The sequence below is a fragment of the Ostrinia furnacalis genome, unplaced genomic scaffold, assembly GCF_004193835.3.
Source record: "Ostrinia furnacalis isolate ACB-3 unplaced genomic scaffold, ASM419383v2 OfSCF7454, whole genome shotgun sequence".
In the NCBI taxonomy this organism is placed as follows: Eukaryota; Metazoa; Arthropoda; class Insecta; order Lepidoptera; family Crambidae; genus Ostrinia; species Ostrinia furnacalis.
Genome location: NW_021137693.1, coordinates 238,084 through 257,952, shown reverse-complemented (window position 1 = coordinate 257,952; position 19,869 = coordinate 238,084). Strand labels below are relative to the sequence as shown.

The window sequence follows — 19,869 nt, the reverse complement described above, 5'->3', positions numbered from 1 at the left end:
TGTGGGTCACGCTCACGCAGCATCTTGCTATTTGTATTATACCTACATTTTTAAAATTCTAATAATTCCGTAACCGAAATTATCCGAAACTTTCGGATAATCTGAAATGATTTCATATCCGTGACCGTAACCGAAACCGGTATAATATTATTCTAATATCCGTAACCGTATCCATAGCCGAAACTTCATATCCTTATTATCCCTGTTACCAAGTACAAGTGCAGGCAGAGCAGGTAGTAAAGGCGCGCGCGCACCGGTGACCTTTGTCACAGTATGTCAACTATTAATTACTGTCATGGTAACAAAAGTTTCTGTGAATAACTGTACGGTAGTCAGTCACAGAAACTTGAATTTTGGGCACATTAGAATAATAATTTTTAACCAAGATAAAGTTAAAAACGGGACTATTTCCAAAAAAACAAAAATTGTCGACAACTAGAGCAAAAATTTACCAAGTGTTATACCATTTTAGAAACCTTACTAAATGCGCCAAATTATGACGTCACTTGCCACACTCGCGTAGTACATTTTTTTTTTTCAGTACAGTCAGTTTAAACTAGGCAAAATTTTTATTTTGAAAATTTTTTGGGAATAATGTATTTTTTTCATCCAAGCTGGAGCAGCTGGTTTTGTAATTTTGATAACAATTTAGAGAAGCATTATTCAGGGTTACATAACAAAAAAAAATTTTAGAAAAAGTGAAGATTTGTGGCAACACGAGTAAAAGGACCGTCACCTGGAGTAGAATTTTTAGATTTTTTTAAATGCCTATTATTTTGAAAATATGCCACATAGATTTTTTTTTATATTTTTCTGATAACCAGCACAATTTGCCTCAACACCCAGTTCCGGCTTGACGTTACATTACGGGACACCCTGTATATACTTAACATAAAGTTATAAAGAAATTCGTTATCTATTTTCATCTATCACTGCCTCCTTTTAATTTATTTAAAAAGGCTTTCGAAAGTCAACATTATCAAGTTAAACATTAACATCACACTTTTATATCTTCTTTCGCAAATAATGTGTGAAAATGAAATAATATTCGTTTCGTGTACGTGTACCGCATATTTTGCTGCGTGTACACACACGCATTCGCCCGATGCATGGAACAACCCACTTGGTTAAGGTTGCTAGTCAAAAAAATGTGGTTGAAGAGCAAAGTCAAGAGTGGGGGGCTAAATAGCGGGTATTTGGGGAAAAAAATATATACTTCTTTAGACTGGAGGGATCTTTATGGTATGGTATGGTAAATATCTTATTTAAAAAAAATATATACACCACCACAAACTAGATTGTCGCTTTGAAAAATCTTACACACTGGTTTACAGTTTACCAATGCCTCAACAAAGAAGGTCATAGATTCTAATCCCACCTGATTCGTTTTTTTTTTTCAAGTAAACAAACCAGTTAAAGTATTATCTACATACGTACTTTGAGTAGATTTAAACTAACTCTTTGTGAAGAAAATAAATATTAAATCCATATAGTTTGTTTGTGCGCGCCCTAGACAAGACAATTATTTGCACGCTCCAAACAAAATGCAGAAAATCGTCGGGAATATAAAAATATCTGATGTAATCATACGAAAACTGAATACAGCAATTTCAAACTCTACATCTTTTATAATAAGATTTAAATCTAATCAAAGTTATTTTTATGTGATGCAAATTAGAATCGATAAAGAAATGTTGGTTATAAAAAGAATTTTTATATTGCGTGATTAAGGGATGATGACCTTGCATACAGATTTGGTTCTCACAGGGAATTTTTCACCCAGAAAAACCACTTTTACATAAAAAAGAAATTACAATAAATCTCATACAAAAATTACATTGTAGTAATCTTTTCATTTTACATCGTTATTCTAAAACAAAAAACGTTATATGAGATCTATTTATCAAGTTTTAATTGGACATTCCTCGCTAAAAATTGGCCAAATTAGGCGCCATTCTTGTCCAATAGGAATGGGACATCTCACGTTTTATTTGAATCTCAAGGCGAACATAGGTACTTGCTACTGCAGTTTTCTTTAGACGTAGAGTCTATTATTTTACCTACGCATCGCGATCATGACATTTTTCTCAAATTAACGTAAAGTAATAATAGGACCTACTTATTTTCAAACATGATTTTTGTCGTCAGAAAAACTAACTGTCGAACTTCATTTATTAAACAACAGTTTTTTGTAACGAAATATCCCGTTGTAAATACAAATTCACTGACCGTTTCCCAATAAGAAAAGTTAAGAATTGACCTGCTACGTTTTCGACCATCATTCATTCACGATCATTTACCGAATGTCCACGCTTCCGGGTTCAAATATATCGATAAAAAATCGATATAATATTTTCGACATCGCCCTGCCCTGTTGTCCGAGACACCGTCATTTCACATTCCCGGCACATACTTTCCGCTCGACACGATGCGAAAATCCGACGGATTTAATGACAAACGGTTTGTACAGTCGACAGCACATCAGCCTATACTTTTTTGTTGCAAAATAGCCTGTATTACAAAGAGATAAGACGCCACTGTGTTTAGCTTGATGTGCTGTCGTAATACTGAACGTAGCAATACTCGATTACGGATTTCCAATCAGATTTTCATTGTTGATTCGCTTTTATTTGAGCGTAAACATAAATACGACGAATCGTGCGTAGTAACGATTGGCTGTAAAAAGTTCAGTCGCCTTTCAAATTGGGTGCTGTGTTGTTTTTTTTTTATTTCATTTCATTTATTATTTAATTTGTTTCATTTTAATTGTAATGATATCTGCCAGCGTATTTATGATTTTGTATGCATTTTTCCGTCGTCGATAAATCATTCTAACTACTATTTCATGTGTACGTACCTAATTAATAAAAAAATCTCAATTAGTGTATTGTGACTTAATTTGTAAGCAGTAGAAGCTAATTGACTCTACTTCGCAAATTACATGAAAACTTTAAAAACACAGAAGTCAATAGGTAGAAATTCATAAATAACACTATGGGTTACGTTATATCCGGATGGTCGTTGTCTCATGGTAACACAATATAACGTAACGAAATAATATCTTATACTTATATAAGTAACGCACGCAATTTATATAACCCCTTTACGAAACCCTGTATTTTACTTTACTTCCTCTGTGGTTATTATTAAATAAACAAAGAAAGCATACCAATTAAAACTTTTGTTACAAGATGTTTATGATAAATAAGAATTTTCCTGCATAAAGAATCCAGGCAGTAAAATGCTGTTTCGTGAAGTACCGCTAGCGACTGGTGATGTTATCAATGACGAATAACAACATTCAGAACTTGATTCAATCTGATTGATCTTGATATTAGAAGACCTATCAAAACCCTAGTCTATGATTGAAATGGAATCAAGTTTTGAGTTTTGTACTGTAATTTTGAATCCAAAACTTTCCAGCTGGGAGAGTCCTACTCCCACTCAACACGAATGTGATTTTGTCAACGTTTGCTTATTTCTATAAACTTACCAACAACGCTCCTGACGAAAGCCATCCGGGTGCTCTTAGCGGCAACCATCTTGGAGTACTTGGAGCCGCCCTCGGCCCAGCCACTCAACGTCACCGTGGCCATAATTATTATAATAATTTTATTCCATAATGGCTTGTTATTCCAACTTACCCACAACGCTCCTGACGAAAGCCATCCGGGTGCTCTTAGCGGCAACCATCTTGGAGTACTTGGAGCCGCCCTCGGCCCAGCCGCCTACAGCCACCGTGAACTTCACGCCTGGGTGCTTGGAGCGGAGCGACGTGAAGTTCTTGAAACCGCTTTTGTCAACGTCCAGCTGAAGCAAAGAAAAATTTACTTCTATTTTAAAACTCATTTACTTTTTGACATTAAAGAACGGAGCTTTTCATTTTGCCCTAATGTGGTTAATAGAGTATTTAGCGGGTACGGTGTCTACTCGTTTTAAGTTAAGTGTTAAGTGTGTAGTTAAAAAGTAAGTAGGTATCTAAATAATTACTTCAAGATTCAATAACTTAAGATAACCTAGGTTCGATCACTTTTAAATAGTTCGATTCAGTAATCATTCAATCTTCGAGCTCGTCTAATAGGTAAAGGGCTGCTACAAAATAAAGCCAAATGTGCTACCTAATGGATTATTAACTTAAATGGACATTTCTATAACAATCCATTATTCCGTTTCACGGCACCTTACTCAAAGCGGGCAAATAAAATCATTCCGCAAAAATACAGTTCAAACAGATCCGTCGATTCCATTGAAGATTTATTTCAACCAAAAACCGGATTCATAAAAAACCTTAAAAGGACACCGAATCGCTGAATTTGTGAATGAATAAAGCAGAAAAATAAATGGGAAAGTTTGTCCCGTATTTGTGACTATACTTTATCATTATTTATTATGGCCGCATTGTATGAATTACGATTGTATCGCGCGTCATTTGTTTTCTCATTCGAATACAAATTGTGATTTGAAATAACCGAACGATCTTCTTTTGTCTTATCTTTGGAAACAGCCAGGGCAAGTGAAATTAAATTCCGCAACTTTCCCGATTCTCATTTTGACTGTCAGTTTTATAATAGTTAGAAGATATTTTGCTAGAACAAAATTTTGTTCCTAGATCAGTATCGGTGCTATACTTTAGTTTCTAAATCAAGTAAGCATAACTCACCTCAGGGTCAATGATGAGGACCTGCTGCGTGTCCTCCGTCACGCCGATGAAGGAGTAGATGATATGCGTGCACATGTCCACGGGAATGTCCTCGATCCCTGTAGCATGCTACGCGCGCTCTGCTGTCCTAAGGAAGTTTGTATTAACTTACCTCAGGGTCAATGATGAGAACCTGCTGCGTGTCCTCCGTCACGCCGATGAAGGAGTAGATGATGTGCGTGCACAGTCCACGGGAATGTCCTCGATTCCTGTAGCATACTACGCGCGCTCTGCTGTCCGCAGTTTAAGACAGTTTGTATTAACTCATCTCAGGGTCGANCATGTCCACGGGAATGTCCTCGACCCCGTATCGGCCCACGCCGGGTCTGTACACCGCCCAGTTGCTGAAGTAGCATACTACGCGCGCTCTGCTGTCCGCTGAAGAAATAAGTTTTGAATTAGCTGGTTTTATAATTTTTAAAGTTCTAAAAAGGGTGCCAACCGGAGTGTACTATTGATCTAAACTGTCTATCAGTCTCAGGTTTTGGATGATATTATCATATCATATATTGTTGTTATGCCTTATAAATAAATAAATAAAAAAATATATATCGTAATATAGGTACAAAAAAATCAACCGTTCAACACACTAACATTTGGCACCAGCGGGATTTTGCACCGACGACTGCAGGGTCGTATATTAGTTACGCAAATCACGAGACCATTAAAATTAATTAATCTTTGTTTTTAAGTGTTTGCTTGAACACACTTTTATCCGTAACAAACTACAAGACTGTACAACAAAGTAGGTTGAATGATACTTTTGGCTCTATAACATTCTTCAGGCGTTTGTAAGAATGCTTGTTTAAAATATTCACTTTGTGTTGTGCAGTAAATAACTCAAATTATAATTTATTATTACGAATAGATCAATAAATCATTGACTTACATTATTTTCCGACTTTAATTAATTGTAGTTTAGCGAACACGCATCTCACGTGGAAATTGCAGGACATCCCTGAAGATCTAGTGTTTTTTGATTCATCTGTAGGTACTCTGTGTGTAACTATGTACCACTTCTATGCAGTATCTTTGTATTAAAAACACGTTTAAAATACTGTTGCAAGTAACAAGTTACTAAAAAGACCTCGCTAAGTAACGGTGCCTAATGAGCCGATTTGCACTGACGATGCATCAAAAGTGGCACGGCGAGATTTGTTTAACGGTTGACGCTAACTTAGTCTGTTGCATTTTGTTTTTCACTTGCCAGCATCTCTACTGTATAAAAATTCATATTCAATTTGAAATAAGAATAAATCATTCGATCATTCTAAAATACAATTCAAAATATGATTAGGAAACAGGCTGACATATTTTTGGGTTATTTTTTATTCTTCCTCTTTTTTTGAAACTGGTTGTTAGGTAACCCGATTTTCTACCAAACTATTTTTTTATTTATTACTAGCGGCCGCCCGCGACTTCGTACGCGTGGATCCCGTTTTACCTCCTTCATCTATCTTACGCGGTTTAGATTTTTTCATACAAATGTATTTTCCCGCTAACTCCCGTTCCCGTGGGAATTTTGCAATATCCTGTTGTAACTAAGCTTTAAGTTTACTAAGGTACCTGCATGCTAAATTTCAAGCGTTTAACTTAAGCGGTTTAGATTTTTCATACAAAAGGATTTCCCCGCTAATTCCCGTTCCCGTGGGAATTTCTAAGTATACTATAACCTTATAAATAACTTGAAAAATTCGAACTGCCTAAGGCGGGAATTGAACCCACGACCTTCCGCTTGCCGGGCGACTGCTCTTCCAACTGAGCTACTTAGACACTGGATGAACCCGTCGAAATTTTCAAGTGTAATACGCTGTTACAGCCAGCGTTAGTTTCATCAATGTTGAGTATACCTACCCTACATTTTTTAAGTTATTTATAATTTTCAAATTAGTTTGAGATGCGACTCTTAACGCTAAAAATTAAATAACTATATACTATAACCTGCCCAGGAGTATGAAGAATAATTGTACCAAGTTTCGTTAAAATCCGTCGAGTAGTTTTTGTTTCTATAAGGAACATACAGACAGACAGACAGACAGACAGACAGACAGACAAAAATTTTACTGATTGCATTTTTGGCATCAGTATCGATCACTAATCACCCCCTGATAGTTATTTTGAAAATATATTTCATGTACAGAATTGACCTCTCTACAGATTTATTATAAGTATAGATTTTTGGACCAAACATGCTGGATTACATAAACGTAGATTACTATTTTTAAGATCATGAAGACAACGGGACGTATTATTATGTACGAGGTCCAGCTGGCCATATAAACTATCTATGGAATATGATTATTATGGATGGCTATCGTCTATGGGCTGCATACTTAATGATGGTGATATTATGATGAAAGAGATACTTACACTCCGAGGCATTGATGCCCACAGCCAGGACGGCCAACGTCGTCAGTAGTAATGCTCTCATTTTGTACCTGGAACAAATAAAATACTTATTATAGGTAAGTATTTAAAAAATAATTTAATAACACGTAAGAGTTAGGATATATGAAATACATTTCCGATGAAAATGGCAAATAAATTATTATGAATGTTGATAGATCCATGCGTAACCCTAGTCGTAATTAGGTAGGAAAAGACCAAGTCGGAAATGGATAAAAATCAGCTCTACCTATTACGAGTACATCATTGTGTAAATCAAACTTGCAATTTCCTAACCAAACTGAGATTGTTTCCAAAAAGAAAATTTTCATGTTTTCCTACTATTAAATTGAGTTTAGGATCTCAGCTCTTTTACCACGAAAGTGTCCACCTTGAATACTGAAGATAAACGTGTTGTTTATATAATTTTGTTCCATACACACTTGTCTTTTATTTTTAACCGACTTCAAAAAAGGAGGAGGTTATATGTTCGACTGTATGTATGTTTTTTTTTCTATGTATGTTCACCGATTACTCCGTCAATTGTGGACCGATTTTCAAAATTCTTTTTTTGTTCGATAGGGTACACTTCTGAGGTGGTCCCATTGTCACCAAGTCAGGATCTGATGATGGGATCCTAGGGAAATCGACTGCAACCCTCAAATTTTATAGGCACTTATATCGTTTTTCAAACATTTTCTTAAGTTATTCAAGTATTTGCTCCTGGAAATCATCATCTCAAATTCATGAGCTGATGATAGAAAGTAAAACTCCTTAATGCTTAGGAGTTGGAGGATAATTCTTTTAATTTTATAGATAAGTATAGTTTCTAAAGTTATTCAAGTGTTTGCATCAGATAGCCATTATCTCATCACGATGATGGTGATGGTAGATACAACTCCTTAACGTTTAGGAGTTGGAGGATAATTCTTTAAATATTATAGGTACAAATAGCCCAACAGTTGTATTCTTTCATGTTTTTAAGGTAGGCTGACGGTTTAAGGTGTTTTTAGGTTGCCGATATGGTAACCTGTATTTTGTAGGGAATATTATTTTACACTTGACATGAAGAATATACTGCCTACCTTCAATGGTAACACCAAGGTAATAATTAGTTAACTAAAAAGCAAGAAATAAGTTAATTTTAAAAATAAAAAATAAAACCGACTCCAAAAAACATACACTAAAAAGTAGAAAAATAATTACTAATTACTTATTTATTAGGACGAATTAATATTTATGTATACCATGATTGATACTTTTGGAGTCGGTGCAGGCAAACTTCACACGTTTCATAATCTTGGCATTTTATTTTTAACAAAAGCTTGTTACCTCTAACTAGGTATGACACTCAAGTCACAAAAGGCGGTACTCTACCAACACTTCAAATATTTTTATGTACTAACATCCTTAACCAAAAGGTATAAAGCTGAAAATCCTTTACACTATTTGTATGAATACTGTGCATTTTCCCTATCGCCTGCTTACTATGCAGTACACGTCCCAGGAAGCATTGGGTTAACACTAGAAGTGCCGAAGATTACGACCCCCTTAAAAGCGCCGCTGGGTCAATTTTGTCCCACCATATATTTTGTTACATTTTTTAGTTTCAGGCATGAACATTATGGTTAAAACTATTTGAAAAATGGTTTATCTATACAGTTAAATCAATATGTACTTATTTCTTTAAAAATATAAATGTATTCAATTTTAATTTTGAATTAATTAAAGACAGATATTTTTGGTTTCATATAAAAATAGTCACATATTACATGGTGTTATACTGTATTAAAATTATGAAATTACTAATTTAACTATTCATTATTCTTTTTGAAGAAATAATAAATATCTTACAAATAATAGTGCACATTTTGCACAAAGATTTTTTGTACGGTTTTTTGTCTCTCTGGTCTACTATGTGTTTAGGAACTTCTATCGGTATGGTTATTTTTCTGTTATCCGTACACACACAGTGAAGTTTTTTACCAGTTACAATGAAAAGTATGTACGTTTAATTTAAAAAAATATATAAGTCACACATTTTAAAAATGTATCAAATCATACAATGTATGAACTGGCCCATGTCTTGAAGTCACCTTCCTACTAATATTATAAATGTAAAAGTTAATCAAGATTGATGAATTGATGGATGGATGAACCGATGAACGGAAAGGAAGGATGAATGGGTGGATATAAGCCTTGAACTTGAACTAAGTGAGTGTGGATTCATGATTAGATCGATTGTTGTTTTTTCACTCTTTTACGCAAAAAATACTAAGCCGATCTTAATAAAACTTTGCAGTTTTATTGTTAATATTTCAGAATAACATAATATAGTCTATAATTAACAATAATATTCCGTTATTTGGTCAAATAACAGCGATAAGTGTCAAGAAATTAGGTCTTTCTATGATAAACTTAAATTCTTACTAGGTGAAGTTACAGGCAAAAACTAGTACAATATATTTACATTTCTGCATTGTGACGAGTCACTTAAGCGTTCCTCACCTCCCCATTCTCGTATTTCCTCGAAACAAGGACTCTTCATCGAATTATTGTTGCAAATACCAAGGTGGGACAAAAATGACCCAGTGGCGCTTCTAGGTAAAACCGATTTTAATTTTTTTTCTAATAATGTTATACTATCAAAAACATTAAAAAATGATAAAATTCAATAAATCAGGAAAAGTCAAAAAGTTTCATGGACTTTCGTTGAAAAATAAAAAAGTTAGAGACGATCAAACTCGCGAGTGGGACAAAAATGGGACGGCGGCCTTTCTAGTGTTAAGATGTGCACTTATTTATTGTTGCCGGAAAATAAGGAACTTAACTATATGGAGCTACGGCTTAGTATTCTGTGAGCGAACGATGGTTAGGAAGCCAGGTGGACAAGGAGACAGTTACAATAATAAACAATAAACTGTCAATTTGAAGTCGCTTTTTAAAGATAAGGCTGGTTGCATTACGCGAAGCTTTCTCGTGTGGCGTAGCATGGCGTTTGCAAGCAATAAATCCATTAATGTTATGAATTCAAAGGAACTCTACCTGTCTATCCATCTGCTACTTTAAACTACTGTTTACTCGTACCTACGAAACACTTTCCCCCGCATGTTTACATCTATTAAGTAACCTGCTATAGAAAAGCTTCAGCCCTCATCAAAATGCATGTGAAGATTTTTTTATATTTAGTAACATTTGAAGTATCCAAAAATGACAATACGTTATTTAACCTACCCACACTCGTGTGTGATTAAACGCTTTATTTGCGAGAGTAGCCATAAAAATAATTTCTTTTTTTGCAATTAAACTCCTAAAAAGTACGTTTACACGTCCCAATATAACTTTTCACGTTTCCCAGCGCACCTGCGAGTTGGAATGCCTGAGCCAATTTAGAAGCGCACGTTTTAAACCGACCCCACCGGGTATCAAAACGATTCATTGTACCACTGGGCCTTACTTACAGCTGGTAGCACATCAAGCTTAACACTGTGGCATCTTATGCAGTATTAATACGGGCGATTTTGCAACAAAAATTACAGTCTGATGTGCTTTCGTCCGTACTTTAATTAGTTAATTCTGTAAGTAAGTAGGTAGCCACATTGACACAGACTGAAAAACATTTCCATACAAACAAGGTTGCGGGCACAGTTAGTCTAAGTACTAAGCTAAGACTAAAGTAAAGACAAATAGCTGCTGGTATTAAAATATTCAAAGGTCGCGGGAAGAGTCTGGATGCGGGCAGCGCAGGACCGTTCATTGTGGAAAGCCTTGGGGGAAGCCTTTGCCCAGCAGTGGACGTCATTTGGCTGAAACGAACGAACGAACGATTCAAATATAGCTATATTTGAGTGTCATTGAATAATTAGGCCCATGCCTCAATAATATTTACAACTTTAATTAGTTAAAGTTGATCATTGACCTTAATTTGTAAAAAAAAGACACGCGAATATGTGTCCAAACTTAAATTAATAGGTAAAACCTAGATGGATAGTCTTCATACAAACGCTTCGGCTTCGTCAAGAGTGAGGCAAAAATCTTATGTCATTAGTGTCAATTTTGTTGGGGAGTGTAGACAGTGAAGGCGATTTTCCCGAAAGTAGGGAAATTTTTAATACGTTTTTAATTATTTTATAATTAACAAAAACAAAACGCATCATGTACTTACTTATTTATTGAATTCAAAGTACCTACCTAATTACAATAAGATAAATCGACTTAAAAGTCTCGATTTCATAAAAAAGGAAGTGTATTTGTACGGCGAACAATTGGGAAATAAATTTTCTTGTTACTGGTATCATTCCCGTATTTAATTTTTGAAAGCCAAATTCAAGCAAAATACGCGTCGAATCTAATTTTTAAGCCGTGTGGTGACGGCAGAGTAGAATACATTTGTCACCAACCCCTACTCTTCCCGCGGGTGTCGTAAGAGGCGACTTAGGGACTACACATCAAACAGAGAATGGGCAGCAGCGCTCTCTGAAAAACATCAATCTTTTAAACAGCGATCTCCAACCCGCCTGCCTAGCGTGGAGATTATGGCAAAACCCTCCACTATAGTGGAGGAGGCTCATAGTCCAGCAGTGGACTGTAAAGGGCTGTTGATGATGATGACGCGTCGAATCGTAGTACTTACTTATGAAATATAACACTGGTCACTTTCTTTCGTTTTTCTAATGTATTTAGACACCCGTTCACAGCAAAAACCGTCTTAATTAATTAAAAGTCGTCGGACGTGTTTACCAATTTTTCACTTTGACAGTTCATGTGACGTTTACGGGTGAGCCATTCAGGCTTACTAAAATCGGCCTCACTTTTCGTGCACTGACTATCTATCTAGGTTTTATTAATCTAAGTGTCCAAAGCTTAGTTTCCTCCTACGATAAAAATGCACGATACTAAATATCTTTCTAAGAAATCATACAAATTGTAGTCCAACAACTTTGCGTGTTTAATGAATATTAATAACAAAATCAGGTACGATGATAATAAAACAGATAGTGTCATTTATTATTTGTGGGTCTTAGTAAAGTACTAAAACTGACAATTTTAAGCCTAAAGGAGGCAGTTAATAATACTTACAGTAGGTACTTTATGCCTAAATAAGGGTGATAAAACTTGCAAACTTTTTTATTCGCGACTAACGGTAGAAGACTTACCGCATTACGTTCGACGCAATACAATTTAACGCTTCACAACATGCTGTCTAGGTAAAAGAAAACAATCAAATAAAGGTTAGAAAAATGATTCATTTCAGTACTTTCGCTAGAAACTGACATACTTTTAGACATCATTTCACATAACCCACAAACCTCACTAACCTTTTACTTATTTTTCAAAATAAATTACTTATTTATTTTGCAAAAGACGGATTGCTAACGGAATGACCGCAAGTAGACCAGAAGCTGTCAACGTTGAACGCCTTTGCCTGTTTTTTTCAAACAATAACTTTTCCATTTGCAACTGAGGAAAAGTTGTGAAAATAAAACGTAAGTGAGTTACTAGAACAGTTACAATTGGAAGATTGTTGCAAACAAGAAGAGAGTATTTTGACGTTTTCTTTTCAAGCTGTATCTTGTTGTTGGTATTTGTTACTTTATAAAAATAAGTTTTAACACATTGTCCTCTGGTTTGTGAACTGAGAATTTCAGTATAATTTTTTCGTATTAAGAAACCTAATATTTATATCTCAATCCATAAAAATCATAGGCTTTGTTAAATGTGATTAGATCATCATAATTATGTTTGCTATGGTTTAAGGTTAGCCCACATACATTAATGCATTCACCCTACGAAAATATTTGGCAATGAATTGTTTCAATGTATTTACATTCGTCCAATAACATACTCGTAGTCTAACACAATGATGTTTAGTTTATTGGCTACTATTTTAGTTAATACAACACCTGAGTTTATCAATCCATTATTTAGACACTAATCGTTAAGTAATGGTATAAATTATTACAGTTTAACTAAAATAGTAATCATTAATCGTCTTAACTAACCGTCTATATTGTAGTGGCTCGATGGGCCTAAGTCTTGTGTGTTTCGTGGTTTTGATGCGTAGAAATTAAAGTTGAAAATCGATGGTCGAGCGACAGTAAAAACAAAAGAGCATCGATATTCGGTGGTCAAAAATAAATCTGTACCCCCNAAAGTAGTAACACGAGTCGTACCTCTTGACACAATAAAAAATTGAAAGAAGCCTCCGGTACACTCTGTTAAAAGTAGACATGTATCAATATACACGAAAGAAAACTCAAAATTGGTTCACAAAGCCTTACTTGTATCATTTGGCACAAAATTATTTTCTTTTCTATACGTCGTAGAAACATACCGATTAGATACAAAAATAGCTAATTTTTCAGAGATTCACATTATGTTATAAAGTCAATTTTGATCTAAGTCGAGTTAGATCCCTTTTCACTGGGGGTACAGAAATGTAATTATCTTGGTGGCCAGTATCGCGCGGCCAAGAAGGCGGTCGTGTGCGGCCGCGACCTAGTGTAATAAATAAAATAATTACAAATTAATGTCAAACTCGATGTGGAAATCATTGGGGGAGGCCTATGTTCAGCAGTGGACGTCCTGTGGCTGAAATGATGATGATGAATGATGAATGTCAAATTCTTGTTCGAGATTGGAGTATCCATAATACGTTGGCTTCGATTAATCCTAATAATAAATGAAATCCATTATCTTTCACTAATACCTCCGTTTGTTAAATATTACATCTTTAATGAGTTTCCGAAAAGTCATTCGTTCTCTTCGGCAGAAATCAATATTGCGAAATATCAGCATTATAACGATGAGATATCAAAATTGCTAACCGCATCGTGCGCTGAGGCGAAATAAGTTGGGAAACGTAATTTTGCGCTATTTTTTTTCTCCAATGGCTACGATATTTTGCAAACAATAGTTTGTAAGGCCAGGAAGTATGGAACGTAATATAATTGAGTGGTTAATGAACTATGGTATTTCAATTATACGACTTGTTTTTTTTTTGCATGCAGAACAAGGCAGGTAGGTATTTGATACCTATTTATATTCTGTTGCTCTTTCGCGAAAAAAGCTCTAGAATAATTTTGATGAAGCTTTATTATGGCCACTAGTTACAACTCAACTGGTGAATTCACTCTTAAGACAAGCATTTAGCTTAACTCGAAATTACTTAAAAACTTAATTGTGAATTCAATCACACAGTTGGTGTCTACTTACAGATATTTATCATTTAAGTCGTAGGTACACTTTACGCATAAGCAACGTTTCAGATCCACACTTATCTATAGAGAAGTTACACTGATGCTGGACCAAGTGTTTTATTTTTCAAAATTAAATAATTATAGTAATTTCACTAGCACGACAAACACATCTCGTATGAATTCGCATACTGGCCATATAAGACAAGTTTTGTTTTTATTATTCAGCTTACGTTATCAAATGAAGTAAATAGGTAAATATGTTTTGCTTTTTTATTTATCAATAATACAAATTCAGTCATCGATCATTTAAGAGGACAATAATATCAACCGGTTTAACATCTGTGAGGGTCTATCAGCAATTCAAATTCAAATCAAAACTCTTTGTAAATCTAATGCTTAAGGAAACCTCGCGAAAGAGGACCGTTGCTTAGAGGATTCAAGCATTTAATAGCCTTAATTTGTCCTTTGAAGCTCTGGAAATAGCTAAATAGGTACTTATAGTATTTAATTCATTCAACCTTATTAACATAAACCTTGCAGATTTATTTCAGCATGTTTTGACTCATGATGTTTGATTTAAAGAAGTGATTGTTTCACTAATTTGCTACACTGAAGATAGTGGTATCTACAGACAACAGTAAGTGCAACAACGCTGTGGTATATGCACATAGTGATATTTTACAAAATAATCACAGCAATCATAAACATCTTCATTTTAAAAGAGTTTGTAGTCAAAAATTAGTTCATACTTATTTTGAACATGCTCATCCCCTATGTCATACCCAAATGTTCGTAGGTATATTGTAAATAAAAATAAGGCATCTTGTTCTCAGACTTTTTAAATTTAAATAGAGTAATAACTTATCACGTTTGCTTTCCCAACTATGCATTTACTTTTCAGTTAATTAAAATGCATGCAACCAAGGCACGTTAACCCTAACCTGTTGTTTGTGAATTTCAGTAGCACGCTAACTTCGTATTTGAACAACATTAGCTGTAATTAAAACTAAGTTTTAGAAGAGTACGTTGGAGGGATTAATTTAAACTGAAATAGCCACTCGGTTTCTATCATGAAACATCTAAATGAATTCCTATATCAAAAAACAGATTCACAAACATTAGGTACTATGAGGTCTCACAGTGGGCGTGGACGCACAAGGTGACACATGAACCAATAAACTAAAAAAAACTCGTGAAACTCATTTATTTTTGCAAATAGGCTTTTAAAAAGCACTTTTACACGTCCCAGTATTAACCCTACCACTGCTTCGGGACAATAAATGGACCAGTGCTGAGAAGAAGCAGCGCAAGAAACTCAGTCACTATTAATAATGCTGCAATGACAGAGCTCTATTCAATGCTGTGCGTTCTCTTTGTTGCTTCACTTAAGCAAGCATCGTTTGTGAATACGGGCGTGAATGTATCCGATACGGTCTCTATTCAATCTTTGGTATGATATTTGCCTGTATACAATACTAGCGGCCGCCCGCGACTTCGTACGCGTGAATCCCGTTTTTCCCGCTAATTCCCGTTCCCGTGGGAATTTCGGGAATTCCTTTCTTAGTGCACCTCTACGGTACCTAAGCTACGTCCCTTCCAAATTTCAAGTGCCTACGTTTAGCCGTTTAGGCTGTGCGTTGATCTGTCAGTCAGTCAGTCAGTTTCTCCTTTTATATATTTAGATAAAGAAATCGTGAAATCTCGATCCCTTGTGTATGATGATGATGACTTGATGAGCAAGAGTATTATCATTACATAAGTCACGAAATTAGAAATATTTATCCATACTTAAGCGCAATCTAGGTCAAGTTTGCAAAATTATAGACAACACTATTGTATTGTTTTGTTTTAGCTCATACTATGGTATAAATAAATAAGTAAATCCACCAAAACAAAATACACACCTTGATAGGTTTTTTTCTACATTCTGTTATAAATACTCTCACTAATTATCTCTATAACTAATTAACTTTTAGATTACAAATTTTAGATTATAAAGCTCTACCTCATACTCAACAAATAGATAGTTACGAGTAGTTTTGAAATTTCTCTCGCCCAGAAAAATAATCTGTAACCTATAGAAATGTAAATAATCTAGTTAAAAAAGTTGAATGGCATTCACGGTCTGTATTACCATCCCGGTCTCAAGAGACGAGTGCAGCGACAAACAGTCAGACCAAATTATACATACATATTCTGGTTATTTGCATAAAGTTAACTGTAAAGGCTTGTTTTTAACCCACTTCCGAAACGGGGCTCTTGGACAGTTAGCGATATTTTAATGTTTTATCGTGTAATGCTTTATTATGCTTGGTTTGTTTAATTAGTCATATTTTGAGATACTAAGTGGTCTCTAGAAGACTTTTACTTTTTCTTTTCTGTGATCCATCACAGATTAAAATACTTTTTACACTTTACACAATTTTTAACCTTCTATCACATAGATGGTTAGGAATTATGTTATGTTTATGACTCATTTTTTGTAATCTAACGTATTGTCTTGAATACTTGCCTTTTTCTAGGTTCTTGTAATTTTTTAAAAAAGAAATTGTGTTTTGGACATTGTTTTGTGATGTTTTATTTCATAAAAACTAGCCAACTCTACCTCAGCACTTTTTAAGGCAATTTGTATATTCATTTGTGAAACAATAGCCATCTGATTTTTTTTAAATAAAACATGTCAGCGTTAAATAATTATGCCTGACTGTATTTCCAACTAAGTAGATAGGTACTTAGATCCGATTGAAAACGATCCTCGTTATTCTGTGGCAATCGTTTCAATATCGGGAAGCGACCGGTCCCATTGTCGCGGCGAACCTTTGGTCCCTAACGAGGTGTCATACTCAACTTTGCCTAACATACAGGTTGTCCCAAAATAAGCACGGCACACTGAAACCAGAGGTAGATAGGCCTAAGACGCATCGAACAAGTTATTAAGCCTATTTTTTAAAATAACTGATATCAGCCATGTTTTAAAACTCATGAAACTTTTCTTTGGACAATAATAACTAAAATTGGGCATATCTCAAAACTTATGAAACCTTTCTATATTAAGCTTGTTCGATGCGTCTTAGACCCTCATAGCTCCGTGCTAATTTTGGACAGCCTGTATATTTATGAATAAATTTTTAGATAGATATAAAACTTTATGTGGGGATCGTATAAAGTAAACGATTGAAGCGTAANGAATGCCACCAGTGTCACCCTTAAAACTAATTGCGTAGAATCTTGTAACTTAGTAGGTGACAGTATAGGTAAAATTTTATCTTGTAAAGGTAAAGTTTTATTTTATTTAAGTAGGTAACTATTTAATATCGACAAGGAAATGTGTCGTAAGATTTATTTAAACAATATTCTATACATATGTACCACTAAATATTAACAAATAACTACTCAACTAAACTATAACTAAATAAAAAAGGGTAAAAATTAAAATATGTACAAGCTTTAAAATAAAAAATTTGGTATTTATATTATGTTGTTGCTATTTATCTATGAAAATAAGACAAAATATATGTTTTATAAACACTTAAGAGTCATTTACAGTAGTAAAGTTTGAAAAAAATATTACTGTGAAGTACAGAATCACTTTCGTGGCATCAAAAAATTCAAAACGTTAAAGCTTCCAAACGAGACTCACTATTTGACTGATTTACTGAGAATACAATCTTCACATCAAGCGCTACAATTTTTGTTTACAAAAAGTTGAAATAAGTTAGAAATAAAATTTGCCACGAAGGTGACGATGAGAACCGTGGCGATGAGAAATACCCGTAAACTGTCAACAAGCTACCTGATAAAATAACTGACTTGTTTTGGTTGAAATCATAGCGCACGCTATGTTTGAGACGCGAATGAATGCTCTAGGATGGGTATTAAATTTTATTTTTATTTAGTATACAAAATGTTAACAATCAAAGCACACATAGGCTTATAATTTCCGACCAACTAAATTAAAAAATAACTCAATATTTTAATGATTAAATTATTCAAAATCCCGATAACATCCCTTTGCATAAATCTAAAAGAGTATAAACATACTACCTTAATCTCTTTGTGGGTAGCGTCCATGAAACAAAACGAAATCTTCAAAAGATTATTTTGGTGGTTTACAAATTAATTAGTATTACCCGCCCATTCCCGGGAAACCCGGAACAAAGGCATGCTAATTAATTATAATTATTAGGTTTTGCTCGGGTCTGCTAGTGAATGTGTGTACCTCTTCTTATGTACGGAAATGACTAGCAGTAATTAAAATTTAGGTAGTAGGGGTTCAATGAATTGCATGGATACGAGAATACATAACTAACGATATTCAATTTAGGATTAATTTTAATGTTAAGGGAGTTTTTAAATTATTAAGTGAGTTTTGTTTTACCTTATTAGAAACACTTCCGAATTATAAAAATATTAGTACATTCTAATAAGCTGTTAACATGTTTGGTTTTAATATAATATGTACATAAGCTAGCTATGCTACGTTTGTTTAATTTTGATGTTTTAATAAAAGTGAAAAGTTAAGTATATAGCTGTTTCCTTACACTCATAATAAAGATAGAGTCCCTTCCTAACAGTTTTCAGTAAAATATACACATTGGCTTGTTCATGACCGGGCTTACAGGGAAAACCACTTTGACTGCACAAACTGAGCTTGATAGTGGACCGATCCCTTTTAATACATATCAAGATCTATTATTAAGTGAAAGAAAGATCATATAAAACTAAATAGTATCATAAAAGGAATAGACAACAATAGTAAACGGAATCCTATGAAACTTGCGAAACACAACAACTAAAAACAAAAACAAAATAATAATTTATATAGAAATTAGGAGTGCAAATAAAGAACCTCCACCCATCATACGAGATGATTGAAATTAATTGTGTTTTATCTGAGAGGAAGTAACTCCCTTTAGATTCGTACTTCTCTTTGTGTTCACAACAATTGCAACTACAACGCTTAGTTTAAACTTATTGCGTAATGTGATTCACTACAACATAATGCATTTCTTGACCGATTACTTGACGATTAAATACAAATAAAGACAAATAAAACATGCAGTATACGTATAAAAATGTCCAAAGCTACATTTATAAGGCTATAAACACGTATCGTTTCAGCATTAATAAATTTTCTTTACCAAGAACAAGACTTATAACCGCACTATCAGTTTAACGATCAGTGTCAATCACCTTCACCTGCGTTGACGGTCCACAAAATTCAAGTCGCAACAGGGGCGTAGCTACTAAGGGGCTAGGCGGGACAGTGCCCCGGGGCCCCCAAGTTCAGGGGGCCCCCCATTTTCAAATTAAATAGAGAGAATTTCCCTAAATTCTTTCTGTGGGTTCGCAGTGTTGTAAATTTTACGAATAGCGATATGTGCGTTTTATTGTGAAGAAAAGAGAAGAGAACGCTTAAAAAAATATGCTGTTTTAACGCGATACGCGGATGGGTAAATTTGAAATATTACCTGTATTTGCCTGACGTTTCGACCGAGTTGCATCGGCCGTGGTCATAGGCTGACTACTTTAATTATGCAACGCGAAAGTTTAAAATTAATTAATTTATGCTGTGTCAGGAGTACG

At 34.5% G+C, this 19,869-nt stretch overlaps 1 protein-coding gene across 2 annotated transcripts in view; it reads right to left on the bottom strand.

Annotated features, from left to right (window-relative positions):
• Cht5 (chitinase) overlaps positions 1-19,869 on the bottom strand; it is a 35,338-nt gene that overhangs the window by 9,866 nt on the left and 5,603 nt on the right. The window contains exons 2-5 of one of the 2 annotated variants that reach the window (XM_028320832.1): positions 7,070-7,137; positions 4,995-5,077; positions 4,661-4,747; positions 3,645-3,810 (exon numbers count right to left, since the gene is read on the bottom strand). In XM_028320832.1, coding sequence (XP_028176633.1) covers positions 3,645-3,810; positions 4,661-4,747; positions 4,995-5,077; positions 7,070-7,130 — 397 coding nt within the window. In that variant the 5' untranslated portion in view covers positions 7,131-7,137. Of the gene's footprint in view, positions 1-3,644; positions 3,811-4,660; positions 4,757-4,994; positions 5,078-7,069; positions 7,138-19,869 lie in introns of both variants that reach the window. The other variant, XM_028320833.1, reaches the window with a different exon arrangement.